The following is a 21,525-nucleotide window of genomic DNA, read 5'->3' as shown; positions in this document are numbered from 1 at the left end:
TCCAAACACTTATTTTGAACAAATTTCAAGATTTAAGACGAAAAATAATTCTGGAACAATCAGTTCATCCATATGGAACAAGAAATTCAAACTTAACTCTTCCTTTCATACGTATTAATAGATGCGAGCAATCGTATCTATACCAAGGTATTAAACTTTGGAATACTCTGCCCACTTATCTAAAGGCACTGCTTAGCATTTGGTCTTTTAAGAAATCATATACAAATCTCCTGTTATCTGGGTATTAAGCTTTATTAATAAATATTTATACTTGCCTACCTAACCACAACGCAAGTATGTTTCATTGTTTAGAATATTTTTTTATTTGTAAAACTAGTTCTTTTACTGAGTTTTTTGCTTAATATTTACAATTTTTCAATGTATATACCATTAAATTTCATATACCATCTTTCTTTATCATATAAATATGCATTTCCATTTGTTTTTAAGCTAAGATTCTCATTTATATGTATCTATTTGTATACATATGATTATGTATATGTATGCGTACATTTTGTATATCTATATCCATAATTACTTTATTTTTTATTTTTACTTAATTGATGATATTATTTTGTTGTATTATTGCCCGAAGAGCTCTGCTCCACATGGGCTTGGACCGAGTCTTTTTTTCTTTTTGTAAATCTTTGAATGTAAATATTTTTTGTCCAATGAACATTAAACATTAAACAATCAATTTGTCAACTTATTAGGATCTTTAAAGAATTGACCTGATTCGATTGAAGACGACTTCTTCAAGCTAACTACGAGACACTATCCCTGGATCATATGGGGTTTATCAAAGTACCCAGGATATTACACAAAAAGAGAGAACAATTTTGGCATGTTTCAATTTCAAAATTGGAAAATAAGTAATCATTGTATTAAATTACATTTAAGACCACCATAACAAGAAAAATTTACCTATATATATATATATATATATATATATATATATATATATATATATATATATATATATACATACATGAAATTGTGGTTATACCACACTTTACATTACTCTTACCAATACTCAACTTTCCAAACTATTTCCTACCATGATTAGTTCGCTAACTTTTCTCACTCTTCTTTTACTCATCCTTCCCATGAGCAAAAAAAAAAAAAAATATTACAAGCTTCTTTCGTTGAAGCGACCATATTCTGTGTAAATTAGGTGTGGGACACATATGTATCAACAATACGTATTTTCCAAAAAAAAAAGACTCAATATAATAAAACTCAGAAATCTTCCTATTACACTACACTTCAAAAGAAAAATAACCCGATTCACATTTCCCCAGCGAAAGGCGGATGCAGACGTTTCACATATGCCGGAACTCCAGACAACGACAATGGCAGAGCGGGAAACTATCCTGATGATACGGACCATGAGTCAGGGTCAAGCTCTGATGACGTGAGAAGGAGGGGTAGGAGTGATGTGAGATGGAGGAGGAGGAAGAAGAGGTAGGAAAAGTCTAGAATAGAACAAGGGCATCTTACGATTAAGATACGACTCCGGGGTAGATTGTGGGAGGGTTAAAGGGCGTCAGTAATAGGAGTAGGAGGAGGAGGAGGAGGAAACACTACAGGGATGAAACAACAACCAAGACCAGACGCGACCCTCCAACCGCATCTCTATACACAGACACACACACACAAGGTAACCCGAGATACAATCGTGCTCGTCCGACCATACCCACTATGCCCTCTCCCTTCCATAGGGAGGGGGTACAGTACCAACGTACCCATTGTCCTAAGAGAGGCAGGAATACCCAATCTATCCTACCCCTCGAGATCCTTACATCCAGGGAGTGAGTGAGGGTCTGGTGATGGTCAGTCACGCGAAAGGCCACGCTACATCTCTCTCTCTCTCTCTCTCTCTCTCTCTCTCTCTCTCTCTCTCTCTCTCTCTCTCTCTCTCCAGTGATCGGAACATGCCCAGGTGGTGTTTGTTTCTTCGTTTGGTTTCACAATTTGAATTAACCATTTCCTTGTAAACAATAATTCAAATTCATGTTGATATAGCAATTTTTTTCCCAGCTTCGGTTATTCAAACTATGATTGCTGAATGTGGTTCTGCTTGAAGGCATCGTTTAGGGGGCATTCTAAATTTAAATTATGCACTTTCCTATTAGGGTTCACCTCTTTAAACGAAAGTGGAGAATTAGTTCCGTAACCAAGTCATGATGGCCTCATTTTATAAGTTTTAATATTAGGTAATTCCAATGAATTTGCAGCACTGTAAGAAGAGCTGCTAACTATTTATTACTCAATTCTATTATATAATAACGCAACGGAAATCGATGTAAACAGTCTATGGTCCACAAAAGCCAAGTTTAGATCTGCAGTCTTCCAACCCTGCCCATCTTCCTGGATCATACAGCACTTTTCCAAGTACAAACTTCACAATGGAATTAGATTACCCAGAGGGTCTGATTACTGCAACAACGGCTAAGGGTAAGCTAATCATAGCCAATACTATTGAATAAACATACTCCTACTGTACAATAACGAAGCCGTGAAGTTTTTCGACGGTTATCCGGTATAGAAAAAACCACGGATGAAGTAGCAGTTACAGGGATCACAATTCAACGCAAAACCTAAGCTTATATTTAAACTCATTATCATCATCTCCCCCCTACGCCTATAGACGCAAAGGGCCTCGGTTAGATTTCGCCAGTCGTCTCTATTTTGAACTTTTAATTCAATACTTCTCCATTCATCATCTCCAACTTCGGGCTTCATAGTCCTTAGCCATATAGGCCTGGGTCTTCCAGCTCTTTTAGTGCCTTGTGGAGCCCAGCTAAATGTTTGGTGAACTAATCTCTCTTGGGGAGTGCAAAGAGAGTGCCCAAACCATCTCCATCTACCCCTCATCATGATCTCGTCCACATATGGCACTCGAGTAATCTCTCATATATATAAACTACAAGAATAAACAATGACCAGCAATCGAAACCACAACTCTCAACAGCGCAAGTTATTCAAATATACAGGCTAGCACGATAAGTTCCTCAACTTCCATGCTTAGCCAACCGTTCAATATCTTAACCAGGTCTTGTCCGACGTCTGTTCACTTTCAAGTTCAACACTATGACCGCTACAGTAAAGGCTTTGTTCTCTGGTCATTTGCCTTCCCAACTTGTTTTAGTTCCTTGGTCACCGTCAGATGGTTCACATGAGCCTACACAGCATAGGTCGTTGGAGGTGATTAAATTGATAAACTAACCCCTGCTGAGAATTGTTATTAAACATCTGCAAACTGATATGGTATGAAGATAATTTGTATTCTTATCCCACGCAAACAATAACTATGTTTACCCTTTTCATAGTACGATGAATCTTAAGTAGCAGTATCAATTATCTTGAACAGTTACTGAGCAAAGATAGTGAATAAGAAAGGAACAGTCATTCATTAAGGGGAATCATATATATATATATATATATATATATATATATATATATATATATATATATATATATATATATATATATATAGTTCTAGCTATACGATCATATTTGACAACATTGTAATTTATAGCTATAGAAGTAACGATAATAAATCTGAAAATCATGCAATGAACTCGATATTTTATCAAAGCATTTATGAATATCAAAATTTAGGAATAACCGCACTGGACCTTGAAATTTAAGAGAGAGAGAGAGAGAGAGAGAGAGAGAGAGAGAGAGAGAGAGAGAGAGAGAGAGAGAGAGAGAGTGGGGGGGATTGGTTTGGTGTATATATTTTGATTTTGTTTATGATCCAACAAAACTGAAACACGGAGCCATCTGATTTTAAATCTATCACGATAAGGCCCATAGAAAAAAATGGTTTACAGAATTATTCTATATAAAAGTTGACAGGATATAAATGAAAAATATGCAAACTGACTGAAATTCTAGCAATCAACAAATGAAATAGATCAAAACAATATAGATATCCTAAAAACTATTGCAAAACAATGATCCACTAGAATCTACATGAAGAAAAATGAAGGTATTGTTACATTTCTAGCGAAATCTTGAATCATCAAACGTCACAGATAACATCTCAGCGCTTTCCTCCCCTCCTAGGCTCCATACCTCTGAAACAACAACACCAATGGGCGTCCCAAGATGGACTCTCTTTCCTTAATCAGAGAATGCTATCCCTCCTTATCCCTTTCCCCCATCAGGCTATGTACATAAAATCCTCCCACCCGATATTGCCACCACCCGACCGTGGAGCTGAACCTACAGCAGCTGTGTATACAGTATATTCCTTCCACGTTCATCATCTTTCCTTTGATTAGATTCACCGAGGATCCACCTGCTGCTGCCGAGCATGACTTTCAGCACTCCTTTGAGAGAGCGAGAGAGAGAGAGAGAGAGAGAGAGAGAGAGAGAGAGAGAGAGAGAGAAGGGTGTGTTAACCGTCACAAAAATTTGAAATTGAGGTTATTTACTATTGCATATTATTCCTCATAAGCCAGAACTGAACCGGTGATATAATCGCCTGGTAATCAGCCAAGGCAGTCTCAAAGAATGATACAGTTGGACACAAGAGTCCCTGGCACACATAGCTCCGAAGAAGTGCACCCTTTCACACCCTTATCGCGCTGTGAATAATAACACAGATGTCTAAGGAGATGGCAGAGGTGGTGGGCGGGGCTAAATACAGGACCTCACCGTGCGGTAAGGGTGTGACTAGGTGCACTTCTTCACAGCTAGTTGTACCAAGAATTTCTGAGTCCAACTGTACATAGCGTGTGTTAAAGAAAGGGAGAGCGAAACAGGCATTTTCATTACTGTCATCAAAATGGGAAGACCTCCTCAACAAGCCACATAACATTATGTGGAAACGGTAAAATTAGTTCACCTTGATACCGAAGACACAACACAAAATAAGAAGCACTGAAATATCAATGATCACATGCGCAAAAACCAATATATGAATCTTACCCAATTCAGATCAATCGCGTTGTAAATTACCTGCAAAGAAAAAAAGAATAATCAGATATAGAACTATATCTATGCATACATCATAATTTAAATTAGATTACATTTGATAACTATCAATATTATACCTTTGATTTTATAAAAGAATATCTCTCCTATTCTATCAGAGAAAGAGAGAGAGAGAGAGAGAGAGAGAGAGAGAGAGAGAGAGAGAGAGAGAGAGAGAGAGAGATTCACAATAGATACATTTTTTTATTATATATTATGAATGAGAAGGAAAAATATATAAATCAAGAAAAAACTGTCATACCACAACAGATCACCCATTTCTACCTCCAATTCTATTAATTTAGCGTGTGTGTGTGTGTGTGTGTGTGTGTGTGTGTGTGTGTGTGTGTAATAAAATATTCAACTCGTATAACTGGAATGTTTGAAATGGATTTCATTTATAAATTCGGCTAGGGTCTGCGAGGCTATTCAGTCCCTTGGTACAATTGGAGGGCCGGGATCACTCAGTGCAATTGTATTAAAAATATCCGTAATTGCTATATATATATATATATATATATATATATATATATATATATATATATATATATAATTTATATATATATATAATTTATATATATATATATATATATATATATATATAAATTATATATATATATGAAAAATGAAGATTAAATAAAGCATCATACCTTTTTTAAACATCAGCGTACATTATAAGAAAAATAACCAACAGTGATAAAAAAAAAATAAGTTTGTTTGCATATATAAAATATGCTTTCAGATCTGGCATTTATCGGAAGGGTACTTTATAAACATAAAATCTAAAAGATGCAAGGTTCAATATATAATCCCAATCATCACACACTCACTCACACACACACACACACACACACTATATATATATATATATATATATATATATATATATATATATATATATATATATATATATATATATATATATATATATATATATATATATATATATATATATATAAGGATGACGGCATCCGCATCGTTTCAGCAGATGTTTGATAGCCATGTGTTGCTAAATTTAGTGTTCAAACCAGGTGCGAACTATGTATCTACTAATAGAAAGAAGGACACTTGCCACAATGTAAACAGCAATGATATCCGCCAGACATATCAAATAAATATAGAATTTACTGAAAATTTCAATTTACTACGAACAAATCACGCAATATTACATACAAGCTATTTGAATAATCATGTAATGTTCAAAGGGGGTAATCGACAATTCACACGTCATGGTATGAATGTAACAGCGACCTTGGTATTTTTCCTGTGGAACAACGCCATGTTTAGGCAAAATGCTAACTGTTGAAATACCTCTCTCTCTCTCTCTCTCTCTCTCTCTCTCTCTCTCTCTCTCTCTCTCTCTCTCTCTCTCTCTCTCATTCAATGTCAATACTGTAAAGCACAAGTCAAGAAATAAACATCAAAGCTAATGTAAAGCTGTGACTGATAAAAAAAAAAAAAAATTACCATCTCGAAATCAGTCTCCTATTCGGGTATTGGATAAGAGCGTCCTTGACGATGAAGAAGTCAATGATGAAGCGACGGGGTCCAAGACACACAAAAGAGTTCATGCCAGATGCCCTGGGAGCGAACTCTACGACCCAGCGTCCGTCATCGATGCTTTGTCCTCGCCATCCAGTACTGTCAGTCAAGCTTTCCTCCAGACAGCTTGGCAGCGCAGCCTTGGCAATCGCTTACCTATCACGTAGTATTACAACTTCAGACTACACCGTCGACAAGACGGGCAGTGGCTTATAAATAGCCGTGTTTGCATGTCTGGGCAGACGCAAAGGAATATATTAAACACTATGCTAACCTGCCATAGCCAAACACGCGACCTATTTGAAGTTCTCTCCAACTCAGCCCCCCATCACTACCTTTGCGAGTTCCGACTTTATAAAGCAATCCCGGTCGATGCATCTTTCCTAGAAGCTAAGAACTGCACAGTTTGCTATGTGCCTGTTTCGCAGAAAAGCCGGCTTTTTTAAAAACAGACATGCACCAGACAAATTTCCTGGAATATTAACTCCGAATATTGTAAATACAAACCCCTTTTCCTGAAGACATATCCGAGGTGACCAGTGAAACTAGTTTCGAGTGAAAAGAAAAAACTCGATTACATAAAGTTTGACGTTGATATACGTATCAAAATATCAAATAACCTTGGCAGTCAACAAGGCAAAATAAATCAAATTTACTATAGTCAGTTGATCCTTCTTTCAGTGTACTTCTGTCATCTACCCTATATAATAAAGAGAAAGTGTCTGGATATATATTCCGTCTCTCGGGTAGGGGGAGAGGGAGTAGTAGCACCCTGCTTACATGGGGTATCCCGAGAGGTAATTAGGAAAGGGAGATGAACGGATAGCGTTAAATGTGTGTGTATATCTATCTAAATATTTAGCAGTCATTTTTGACGGATCGCGTGCACTAATACCACATAACTACCTTGAAAGGATGCTCATTTCGATGACTTTAAAACCACCGCGAAAAGGTTACAGGATACTGAAAATTCGTTCCCGGAAGTGGGTCCAGACTCCAGATGACAAAGTTAAACATTCAGCGACAACGGTTCCTTCTCAAAATTTGCTGAACATTCGTTTCCAGATCAAGATCCAGCTCTCAACCAAAACTTAAGTACGGAGGGATTTGGTTTATGATAACCAGAATTTCAAACAACTTTCAACCAATTGATCGTGATGCAGTGTTCTAATCGATCGCTTAAATTTTCCTGAAACGTTTGTGAATTATATAACCTATCTAGTGGGCTTGAAACCTGAAAGAACATCTATCTTGCTTACTTTTTCCCTACATGAAATAATATATATTCTGACGGGTCTTAACTTGAGGTCCTTAACCAGGTTACGACTGTAAAACTAAAACAACTATATGATTAAATGTCTTCCATAGAAAACTGAAAAAGTTTCTTCCTTACTATAAACAAATGTTATCTCCAATTAAACAATATCCGTAAATAGAAAAAAAATACGCGACCACTACCCTTAATAACGAATTTACATAAAATGAAATATTAATGTAAAATATCTACGCATACCATCAGTTTCCGAAAGGTCTCATGACATATAATATGCGCGGGACTCAATCTACGAGACGAGATGGGAAGCCTTTTTGTATGTATAATATTCCTAAATTTTCGAGTTTGAAAACACTACACCAAGTAAGGCTTTCCATCATTCTTTAGATTTTCTCTCCATCTGGCCTTATCATGAACACCAAAGCACACGAAATAAACAAACAAAAAACAAACTCCCACGCATACACACAGACACGCGCACAAATAATATATATATATATATATATATATATATATATATATATATATATATATATATATATATATATCACAAGAAACAGGTTATTTACATAACAAAGACCAGGAGAATTTCTTGACATTACTGATAAGGAACATATGATACCTTGAAACCTATATCTGATATTTGTATCGAATCACCTCGTCAAGCGTTGGGGCCACGGACTTCCTAATCACCTAATTACTTCGGTACTTTTACCTTCAGGACAGGTAGCAATTCACCAAAGCCTTCCCGAGAATTAATCTCAATTAACCTAATCCAGCCATCCCTAATTTGTCTAATAAGGCAACTCTACAAATCAAATAACAGAAGAAAGGCCAGATACATTTTTCTTTTTTAGACATTAATCATATCGCTTCTAACTGCCCTTCAGTGGTCAATATTTATTTGCTGGTGGATAATTTAAGATTTTTTGGGGCATTTAATTATATGAAAAGAATGTAAGAAAACGAGATGTCTCACGAACATATTTTTGGAATTACAAAACTAAACGTATCAAAACACAGGTGAATATCAGTGGACTAACAATACTCTAAAAAATAATTAAATAATCTAAAAATAAGGTAATCTCATCAATAAATCATTTGCATCTTAGCAATGGGATTCACTGTAAAAGTGAGTGACTAATCAATCAGGTAAAGCAGTTATATTGGACACTTCACATTGCGTATGAAGGGTTTATCAACATCAATGCAATCTAGTAAACATTTCTTATCATTATAATTACAACGTATTAAAATAATAAAATATCAAATTGCGGGTCATCAGGAGCTTTTTAGATCATGCTAAAAAGAACCCCAGACATCACAAAAATTCAAATCCAACTATCGATATTCTGATTTTGTTACGGCCACTTGTTATTGCTTCCTTCCAGTGAGACGTGCCACATCTTGCTGTGAGAATATGTAGAGAGAATCTTAAGGATGGATTCGCACTGCTGAGCAAGGATTGCTTGAACGATGCCTTCATGATTCTAATTACTTTAATAAAACTTTTAACGGAACTCTCTCTCTCTCTCTCTCTCTCTCTCTCTCTCTCTCTCTCTCTCTCTCTCTCTCTCTCTCTCTCTCTCTCTCTCTCTCTCTCTCTCACCTATGAAGGTCGACTAATAACCTTAGATAAAAATGTATTCTACATTTTCAAGGGCACGAAACCAAACCATCGCTTTCCTCACCAAAGCAAAGGATTAAACGCTAGCTAATCTGTTGTGAGCCAGCAGAAACAGAGAGAAATATAATATTCTTGAATAGACCGGAGCATGACGCATAGAGCGGATGATGATGATGATGATGATAAAACAATGAAGCCAGACTCTCACGTTGTCTGGATCTATAAAGCGGCAAAGGTGAGACGTGAAGAAGGTACATGAAGTCATTCAGAGAGAGAGAGAGAGAGAGAGAGAGAGAGAGAGAGAGAGAGAGATTTAAGTTACATGTAAACAATAATTATCAAATAATTGTTTGACAAAATCGATCTAATTAATGAAAGCAAAGATGCCGAAAGAATAATTACTCGACCATGAAGGTCCACTTGGGAGAACAAGAGACAACTCATTGATTGACTCACATTCCACTCGCATCGATTTTACACCACTTCAGAGTAAATCGAAAATAATTCTTCAAGACTACAGGGGGGGGGGAGTCTTCCTCATCCAAGGAAAGCCAATCGACGATAAACAGCGACTGTTATTTAATAACTATGGACAATAACCTCCACATGATGCATCGTTGACTTAAAGATAAAAACAGAAAGATTGCTACTTCTCTATTCACTTCCTTGCACTTAAAAACTTAGTTTCCTTGTTAAGGAAATAAATGAAAATTTCAAGCGGAATTTACTTTATAAAGTACATTAATTTAAGCTTAAGCTCCTGCGTTTTAATAAAAAGGTTACTAGCATAAACAAGCACACACACGCGCACTAACCAACTAACTAAACACACACACACACACACACATATATATATATATATATATATATACATACATACATATGTGTGTGTGTGTGTGTGTACGCGAGCGTATGTTACCCTGAGAGTACAATATTATGCAGCTGTTGGTACACTGACCACAAAACTTCACCATCTACCTGGTAAGATAATTTAGAAAACTAGAGAGATCCATCTCCTTGGGTTGGTAGATATTAACCGCTTCCTTGTCTATTTATCATTGTGAAATCACCAGTTACTGTTCTTTCGAGAAAAAAAAATGTGCATAACAAACGCAAAGCAACCCATTAAAAGTTCCAGATACATAATTTCCTTTCAAGCACAGCGCACCTCGCATAACAAATGGATTTGATGCTCATTTATGAAGAAAAAAAAATATATAAAAAAATTAAAAAATTATAAATAAAAATTAAAAAATATCATTTGCTATCCCAAAATGATGATTTCACAGCACGCGGATAGTCCGCCATTTGCAAAGGTGGTGGATGAAAATGTAAAGAATGGCATGAAGGGGCTCTTGCTATCGCATTTATCTTGAATTATCCTTATCTCTTCAGAATTGGCATTATGGTGTCCCCACACAGGGTTTAGAACTAAATTTTGCATAGAAATCTTTATTCAATATTTATCAAACTATCCATCTAAAATTTCATATAATCTTGATGTGTGTGTGTGTGTGTGTGTGTGTGTGTGTGTGTGTGTGTTGTGTAAACGAACACATGGAGAAACTATGAAGCAATCTTAAATATTCTACTCCCTTTTTTTTTCTAACATCAGGTCAGATTGGACGAGTATCAGTTACTTAATACTAACTTCACGTAGCTATTCACCAATTGTTCACCAAACCAAATATAAAAACAAAGCACATAACTACTCCTAGTTTCTGACCTTATCATTGACGCAAACATATACACAAAGGGAGGCAACTCGAGAAATCTCAAGATACAATCTTTCACATAGGACGTGAATCACATGAAAACCACCCAATTTTCGATTACTATTTAACGCCAAATTATAAATTTAAAGCACATTTGATCATTTACTATATCCAAGTTTACATATAATAGAAAAAAATATATACAGGAAAATACGAGGAGAAAGCCTGAAATACAAACTTGAGATGGTGAGAGATTTTCAAATACTTAAGACAACCACGATTTATACAATGTTAGTGCCACTATACTAACATAACAGCAAAACATGACTAAAACACAAGATAAGTGGAAGAATGAAGTCATACTAGTTAAAGTACAACATACTGTACATGTAACTCATCACCGAAGTCAGTTATCTAAATCACTTAACTTCTTTTTATTTTATATAATTACAGTAAACTAATATAATAATATGATCTGAGCCGTTTTGCCAGAACAGGTTTTCCCAGTATAAAAAAGAATGGCAATTACGAACTGCTTTACTACCATCCAAAATCACTGATGCCTGACAACTTGGTCTGACCCTGAGAACTCCTTGATTTGCTCCTCCAATGCGTAATTCGACCAGTTCTATTCGCCCTGTAATTAGAGATGCATCAATTGGGCCACTATCAAAGAAAAATTGCCACACTACTAACATATTTAGTAGTTCGATCAATGAAATGGAGCAAAGTTACGGGTGAACATTGCTTAGATGGGTGACCCACCCATAAAAAACTAGAGGAGTTGTTACACACACACACACACACACATATCTATATCTATCTATCTATCTATCTATCTATCTATCTATATATATATATATATATATAACCTAGCCCAGCCTTTTATCTCTTCGGGTGGGAAAGGGGGGGGGGGGGGTTTGATGCCAGTACAGCATACCGGTTTCTCACCAAGTCTTCAGGGGAGAGGTTGCTTTCCTTATGCCATTTTTCTTGACAATTTAACGGATGGGTATTAGGGTGAGCTAATATTCCGGAGCTAGCCATGGACCTACTAAACGTGAGCCAAAGGCTTTAATATTTAGCCAGCTGCCCAAGTTATCTAATAATTCCATACAAATGTGGTTGATAGATTCATCACATTTCTACATCATAAAACATTATATCAAGGTATTGTTCCCTCTTCAAAAAGATGTCCCCAATGCTTCCGTAGGCTTTGTTGACCGTGAATACAGAAAAAGAACGTAATCAATATTCCTTCTCCGTTCTTTTGCGAGTGTGACGGAATTTTCAAGGCACCTCAGGGTCAACGGCTTGAGTTTCAAGACCTGAAAATCGGAAGCCTTGTTCCCGGTTTTCATATCACTGAAGCCTGTCTCAATAATTTGATACTGTCAAATGAGGTGAAAATTGTTCACCTGTAAAATTTAATGGGCAAGAGCGTCATAAATTCAATGATACCTCATAGTAACACAAACTACAAATATAAATACAGATGTTTCTAGTCCACTGCAAAGGCACAAGACATTTCCGTAGTTATGTCTGGGGTTTGGTATTTTCATCACGCTGGACACTGCAGATTGGTGATGGTGTGAGAATATCTTTCTGATCGCTCACAGCAGCCAACCTAGTATGGGTGGCCACCCCCGATTAGTACAGCTATGCTGAGCATGGCGATACACAAACCCTTTCACCACGTTAAGGTATCCCCACCCAGAAAAGGTAATTTGTAGGTTGTTAACGTAATTATCTACTTTACGGAATCTATTCGACAGCATTGATTTCAGTACCATCATATCTACTGGTTTAATTACATGTCTTCAACTCCGTTAAGAAATAATTTGCTTTTGTACGATAAAATAAACAACCTGGGAAGACTTTACAATCACTACGAAGCAACCCGCCCTAATTTCTGTATCTACTAGCTAAATTTAATTCGAGAAGCTTGTAACACTGATGGAGGAATCATGACTGAGTAACGATGTGACATGAGTTGTTACTCAAATCGTAAAAACCTCAAATGGCATTGGATTAGGGATGCGTAACGAAAGCAGCAACAAAACAAACACAAGCCTCCAGAAAACGTGGGAATCAAACTCGCTACATAAAAGCGTTACTTTGAGGGTACAGGATCTGCCAAAGATAATAAAATCTTTCAAGCGAGGTCATGGAGGTATATATAAGAACCAATCCAAATGTGTATTCTAGAATTCTTAAAATCCCATATTCTCTCTCTCTCTCTCTCTCTCTCCTCTCTCTCTCTCTCTCTCTTTATATATATATATATATATATATACACATATATATACTGTATACATACATATTTACTAGCACGAGCGTACACAAAATTTAATATCATCTAAACAATTTAAAGCAAGTAGTCCATTCCAGTCTTATGAATCTCAACCTTAGTTCGATATGTTGTGCTTTTCAATCTGCATTTTTTCACGAAATAACATCCAGAAAGTCACTCAAAAAAGGCCGAATATCTGAAAGCAACTTCCTTGCCTAGACAAAATTTTGATGATTATAAAGCATTTGAAAGGGATTTAATAGTTACAATTCAAGATTCAGAGTCACTATAGGCTACTGCTAGGGTTACTGACGTCGTAAATACACGATTAACAACATAAAAAGGCTAAAAGTTATGTCAAAATAGTGTAGCTGCAGGGAAATGAACGTGCTAAGGACCTTAAGTGCATTCTACATTAGGCGACACATGGCAGACTGTAGATGATGCGTCCTAAAGTTAACATCAATCAGGATATAATAAACACGACTGATCGAGAGAGAGAGAGAGAGAGAGAGAGAGAGAGAGAGAGAGGGTAAAACTATTTCTATTCAATATGGAATTAGTAATTATTCAAACAGGTTTTTAAAGGTCAAATATAAGAGGTTACAAGAATAATAAAGTGTCGGGTAGGGTTTGGAAAGCATCGTGTGTTAGAATTGGATTAAAGGATCGATTAGATCACACAGCGGTTCAACAAGCCTATATTGACATCTATTTTTTTTGGTGAATGTGTGTATTGTTATATGGAGACGATTCCACTGGTTAAAAGCTAATTGTACTTGAGAGAGAGAGAGAGAGAGAGAGAGAGAGAGAGAGAGATTTACGTGAAGCCGTTAATGAGAGGGAAGGCATTTGTAGGCTGAGAAATCCCTGTAATAAGCTGTAGACCACAAAGGTCACACACCATAGCCCCTTCTCCAACAATAACTGCTTACTTCCCATAACTCCGCTGAACCTTGGATGACGTAACAGATATGGGGACTCGATATGGTCAGTTAAAATTGTGATAATCCATCAAATCAATGTTGCTGTAGATAATTATAATGTAACTGTGCAGTGGGTGCTTTCCACTTGGTAAAGGTAGAAGAGACTTTAGCTACGGTAGGGAGTTATTCTAGGAAAAGAACAATCCAAAATCAAACCATTGTTCTCTAGTCTTGGATACTGCAAAAGCCCCTGTACCAGGGTCTTGCAATGTCTTGGGTTAGAGTTCTCTTGCTTGACGGTAACCTCAAGCACACTATTCTATGTCACCTTATTCATTTCCTCACTGCGCTATTTTCTCTGTTGGAGCCCTTGGGCTTATAGCATCCTACTTTTTCCAAGTAATGTTGTAGATCGGCTAGTAATAATGATGAAGATGATGATAAAAATAACAATAATTATAATAATAACATACAAATCATCCTTTTTATTGCATGTAATCATAGTACATTAAATATCAATGCTAAATATAATGAAATCAGGTTACCCAAATGTATTCCAATTGAACACAGCATAGTTCCGAACTCATCAAATATGGGGCACAGCAGCATCAGATACAAAAAAAAAAAAAAAAAAAAAAAAAAACTGAGCCAACGTAATCACTACCGTCATAAAGCATCCACTTGAGACGGCTCACTTTTTATGAGCAACACCATAAAAAAAACTTCACAAAACTAATTAAGTCAGGAATGACCTGTCGTGGTAATTACAATCCGTCGCAGATCATGCAAAACCACGAGAAATGTTTCACGTGCTCCAAATTTTCTGCAATGAAAAGTGTAAGAAGAAAAAAAAAGGTATTTTAATTACATATTTTAATTTGCAATAAAGTTTTATAAAAAAAAAAAAAACCAGTGCAGTAGATTGTTACGTTCATTCATCGTATACATTTATTCTTTTTTTTTTAAGTAAAGATTTACTGGAAATAGTCTTTACTAGAACATTCATTTAATAAAAAAAAAAAAACTAAAAAGAACAAGTTGGATCTAATGAAACGTAAAAGAAGAAGAAGAAAAAAAAGAGCTTTTAAATACATCTTTTAATTTGCAATAAAGTTACATAAAAATCGTAGATTGTTACATTTATTCAGCGTTTACTTTTATTTCTTTCCCGATTTTGTAAGTAAAATCTAACTGTAAACAGTCTTTACTAGAACATTCAGTTAGTAACAAAAATAAACAGAAAACCAGTTGCATAATTTCCTTTCCTTTTTCCCACTCCCAAATTATAAGTTGCCTTAGAAGACTGTCTCGTTAACCTCACCGGTTATGGCGAAGAGAGGGCGCCGTAATCTAATATACGAGGAAGGGAAAGTGAAGCCAACTAATGAGATTGAGAGAGGTAAACGTAGACACCACAGGTGATGTTTATAGACACCTAGAAGAACTTTGGTTTAATCTAATTTCTCCCTACTATAAATTTTGTAACTAGAACGACTGTGGTATCAATCCCATTAACGTTGTTATCATTAAATGTGTAACGATAAATGACAGATGTGATCTTATCAAATTGCTCTATCACGTTTCTGAAAATATTAAATCTTCTACATTTAATTCAGGCAAGTGACTTCATTTCTTTGGCTCATTAAAGCTGCTTCTCCGTGATTAAGTTCAGCACATCTTCCTTTTTTACCTCCCGCCGTGGACAAGAAAAATATATAAAACTGCACGTCTCCGCTGGCATCGTTCTTCAAAGAATATCAATTTTCTTTTTTTTTAATTCTTGGCGCATTATCTTATCTCAAAAGGTTGTGAAAAAATAAAATCTATAAAAATTACTATATATATATATATATATATATATATATATATATCTTTCCATCTACATTATATTAATTTTTTAATCCGTACTCATATATTTTGAAATTACTTAATTTACGAAATCATGCCAACCAGAATATTCTAAGACAAAGTATTCCTGTCGAAGAAGTTTTGGCATTACGATTCTCTTATCTGTATGTGAATATATGATCAGAAAAAAAACCACATTTTTACAAGCAACGGCTATTTTCCTCCTTCCATAAAAGCCGAAAAATAAAAATCCCTGCAATACAGTATTAATTAATTAACAACAATAACAACTATAATAATAATAATAATAATAATAATAATAATAAATAATAATAATAATAATAATAATAATAATAATAATAATAATACAGGCACTAGCATTACTTTTACGGTGTAATAAAAGGTAGCATGTTGCATTTTTTTCATCCGGGGATAGTCCCTCCTCTACAATCTCCATGACAGACACGGGTTCTTCCCCCAAGTTGGGAACTGGCTTTCCTATAATGGACAACCACCTACCTCAAGGATGCTCGTGCAAACCATAAATATGGTAGTGTAATATGTTCTATACGTTGCCTTTATTCGCTCACTAAACCCACGTAAACTCGTACGCATGGTAACACTTTAATAATCATATGAAAAATATGCAATAAAGTTTATGGGCATGACCGGAGGCATCTCTAAATTATCATCATCATCATCTCCTCCTACGCCTATTGACATAAAGGGCTTCGGTTAAATTTTGCCAGTCGTCTCTATCTTGAGCTTTTAAATCAATAACAATTATTTATTTCCCTCTAATCTATAATTATAATAAGAGTATTCATACCAGGAGTTGCATCCAAAGACAGTACACTCCATGTCCACTTAAAGATATTGTTATGAACTTTGTAATTAACGAGTTTATAAAGTTCGATATAAACCTTCTTTATTCATCCAAATTTTCAATAACAAATAATACTTCTATGTTCGTGACTCTTAAAGGCGATAGCGTATCAAACTATATCATTCATATTTTCAAATAATACCCTGGAAAAATCGTTCACATAATGCAATAGGTACATGACCTTACATTTTATGTAAAAATTCGTGCGAATAATCTAGCACAAAGAGAGAGAGAGAGAGAGAGAGAGAGAGAGAGAGAGAGAGAGAGAGAGAGAGAGAGAGAGAGAGAATTATCTGTATATCTCTGTTCCATATCTCCAGAGATGAGGGATTACCCCGTCAAGAATCTTTCCTCTGCACTATGGATATGGATTGGTTACAGAAAGGAAAGGTGTTAAACCAGTCTTTAGAGTTAAATAAAATTATCAAATGTTCAAATTACGATCTTTTCCAAGTTGGCTGAAATGACCGTTGGCATTACATCTTAGATATCAGCATAATCGTCATCACCATTGTCAGTCGTAGCTAACTCCACTGCAAGACAACGGCCTCAGACATGACATTTCACTCTCGTCAGATGGTCTTTTCAATACGTTCGTATATCTAAGAACTTGTCAAACATACCTAAATATACGTGCAACGGTCTGCTCTGAGAGGAGAGAGAGAGAGAGAGAGAGAGAGAGAGAGAGAGAGAGAGAGAGAGAGAGAGAGAGAGACCAGAACACCAATCCCACGGGGGTCATTCCAGGTACACCCGGCATACCGCGAATCATCCTGATGGAAAAACATACATTCGAGGAATGCTTAATGAATGTGCCTGGGACACGAAAGGTGTAGGGACCGAGCTTTCTGGCACAGGGGAAAATATTAACTGTACCAGACGAAATTCTAGTTCGTATTCTGGACATGGATATTTTCAATATTGATTAAGCATTACAATACGTGTATCCTATAATTAAAACTTTAATAATCTCTAATCGACGAGACATCAAGAATATATCACAGCTCGCTCATACAACACAACGATATTATAGGTGACTGGGAATACTGATGATGATGAAAATGGCGACTAATTACATATTCTGGTTTGGCAATGACAGCACCTAATCTTTATTAATACACGGCCCATAATAATGGGTTACAGATCATTGACATGCCTCATAAGGTTGAAGAAAAGGGGACGGTAATAAAATTAGAGAAAAAAAAATAAAATTGATGAGAGAATAAATGCGATAAAGGATATTGTAAATCAAGAATACAAGATCTATAATCCAAGATAGAAAAAAAATAAAAAATAAATACGAGATACTACCGTATATTCATTTCAAATTAAAAATTCATTCATGTTTCTCCATGAGATTAAGTCAAAAACTTCCATTTCAATTCTATTCCATTCGGAAATATTTAATTACATAGCTAATGATTATAGCTCTAATTAGACAAAAATAGCATTACAAAATAAATACTTAGACGAAATAGCAAATAAAAACTCAGATGACCGATAGAGATCAGAGTACACCAGGGTGCACTTTCAGCAACCCCTAATGAAGGAACAATGCACGATTGGCCTTTCCATCACCGACTCCCACTGTCAGGAGCCAGATAATAACAGGCGGAGGATAAGGGAGTCTTTCACCCTAATTACACAAAGAAAATGTCAGGCTAAGGTCATGCCGGTCTCATGTGACTCTACACATAGTGGGAACAATGTGTAGATGTGTTGTGTGAAAATATTGTGACTGGTCGATTGATTGATTTCAGGTATATACGAGAGTTACAAATAAGTAAGGAAATCGACGCAAGAAAAGATAAATAAATGTGTTTATATTACATAATGCTCATGATGAAGTTTACAAAAAATCGTTCCAGTAATATATTAACTTAATTTAATTTTTTGCTGTCCAAAGTAGGGTATTAATCTTTAATTCTTTCGATGAGATAACGAGATTTAATAATATTGAATTGCTCAAAATAAATCAAAACTGTCTAGCCGTAGATACAATATGTAACGGAAACATTCAAAACAAATCTATCATCTTGAGAATGATGAAGTATTTTTACTGGAATATTGAACTGAACATAATAACTTCAGGGTAACAAATCTTTCCAATATTGTTTTCTGGCATTCTCGGACCGCAAGTCATTAATATTTCCTTAATCCTTTCAGCCATTTCCCTTCCAGGTAGATGTTCTTAATGAATCCCTGGGACTTACAGGTAAGGCACGAACATAAGAGTACCACGTGTACGGGATACTTTTTTCTACTTTGTTCCATCCATTTTAAAGGCGGAATTTAATGAAAAATATTAAGTGCTCAAATGAATATCTACAATTATCGCAATATTTTTAAAAAATATACAAAGCGATTATTAAAATAAGGGATATGGCAGTTTGGTGCATAACCAGAAAACGAGTATAAGCTTAATAAAACTTACAAGACGCCTTAAAAGCCACAGCTAGCTAGACGAAAAGTAAAACAATAAAAATAGACACGATACAAATACACTGCCAATTTCTGATGGAAGCTATTTATAAAATCTTAGGCAATTCTTCAAAGAGTCCCTAGCGACACAGACAAACAAATTCGTCGGTTCCCACATCAGCAGTTCAAGTTAATATCATCCAGGACCCACTTAGATGTCATCCTAATTAAGAAAAACGAAAATCAATCTTCGTCCACCTTTCAGCGCTAATGGGGAGAATCTGTTTACACCTACCGTCGCAAATCCTTTGATTGTCTCTCACACACATCACAGATACACAGGATGGAGTTTCTAATCCATCTCGATCAGTTAGAGAGAGAGAGAGAGAGAGAGAGAGAGAGAGAGAGAGAGAGAGAGAGAGAGAGAGAGATTTGATTCCCACACACATCACAGTTACACTGGATGAAGTTTGTAATCATCCCAATCAGTTTAGCCTGAGAGAGAGAGAGAGAGAGAGAGAGAGAGGAGAGAGAGAGAGAGAGAGAGAGAGAGAGAGTTATTTAGCGTTCCATATAATAACAATACAGCTATCTCCGCAGAAATTGTTAACTATTTATTCACAGAGACGATAACCATCTTTCTATCATTGAGAGAAACTACACGAAACACCGACTACATTAACACCTTCCTGACTGAAAATAACTCCAACAAAATATCCCTTAAAACCAAAAGTAAGCAAAGAAGCATATTTCTATTCTTTGCGGACTAGAAACAAAATAGGATGTCAACTACCGCCAGTGCAAGATGTTAATTACTTTATGAAGATTTTTATATGACAAATAATCATATAATATACACTGTTTATTATGTTTAACAGCCGTAAAAAGATATAGAAGGAAAGGGATTGGACAAATAATACTGAAACAATACAACAGTCACCGAAAAAGTACTGTACCAATTTGGTAGCAATGAGTTATACGGACTAAAACTTGGCTGAATATTTTTCTGAATAATAAAAACATTCAATAATGGAGAAGACTTAGAAAGGAAAATAAAACCTTGGTGTTCTATTCCATAAACCTGACTCCCTAAAACAATTTATAACATACTTAATCAGTTGAGTGGTAGAGCTATAAATAATAATAACAACAATTACAATAAGAATAATTAACATGTTATAAATAGTTTAACTTGAATTAAATCAGTTAGTATACCAAGAAACTTTACACTATTTCCTGAGTAAAAGAAGCAACGAAACTAATTTCTAGTAACAAAAACACGTGTAGGAGTTATCACTTATTTGTTCTATAAGCCGTTAAATGTATTCTACCTGAATAAAAACGTGCAAAAGCCAAGTATATTCTTAATAACTGTTATTAGACTTTAGAGTTACAAAACAGCTTTGGCCCTTGACCTGGTATAACAATAACTCGTGGAGCTCGAAAACATTCATTATGTTGAGAGAGACAGAGAGAGAGAGAGAGAGAGAGAGAGAGAGAGAGAGAGATGAAAATAATAGCTTCAAATGACAAATTACAAACTTAAGAGGAAAAGTCTTATGATAACAGCAATTAAGTATTTTTGTGACATCAACGAAAGCGACATAAAACTATTAAACAAATAAAGTGCAAATGGTAATGATAGCAAGCTGTAATCGAGAAAATTTTACGCAAGAGAATTTAGAATTATGGATCGGGAGAGGACGCAGACTGATGACATTTTTTTAAAAAGGATTTTCTCAGCAAGGTACGGTATTCTGCAACAGGAAAAGAAGGACGTTTCGGTATTTACCTCAACGTTTCTTTTTTCTCATTTTTAAATCAAATTGTTTTAAGGTCTTACAGTCACTCTGAAGACCACACACATTGGGATTTTCAAGGAAGTAGACTTTTAGTGACGGGCGCCATTTTCAAACTGAATGACGACAACGCATGACATTATACTACTTATGAGCTTTTAAAAAGTTTTATCCAATTTTCTCTTTATGTACATGTAAACATTTTTTTC

The 21,525-nt window shown here is 35.5% G+C and overlaps 1 protein-coding gene across 1 annotated transcript in view; it reads right to left on the bottom strand.

Moving 5' to 3' along the window:
• klar (klarsicht) overlaps positions 1–21,525 on the bottom strand; it is a 715,886-nt gene that overhangs the window by 449,730 nt on the left and 244,631 nt on the right. The window contains exon 2 of the mRNA XM_068361101.1: positions 4,942–4,971. Within this exon, the coding sequence (XP_068217202.1) occupies positions 4,942–4,971 (30 nt within the window). The remainder of the gene's footprint in view (positions 1–4,941; positions 4,972–21,525) is intronic.

Source organism: Palaemon carinicauda, chromosome 37, assembly GCF_036898095.1.
Source record: "Palaemon carinicauda isolate YSFRI2023 chromosome 37, ASM3689809v2, whole genome shotgun sequence".
NCBI lineage: Eukaryota > Metazoa > Arthropoda > Malacostraca > Decapoda > Palaemonidae > Palaemon > Palaemon carinicauda.
This window is presented reverse-complemented; position numbering and strand designations above follow the sequence as displayed.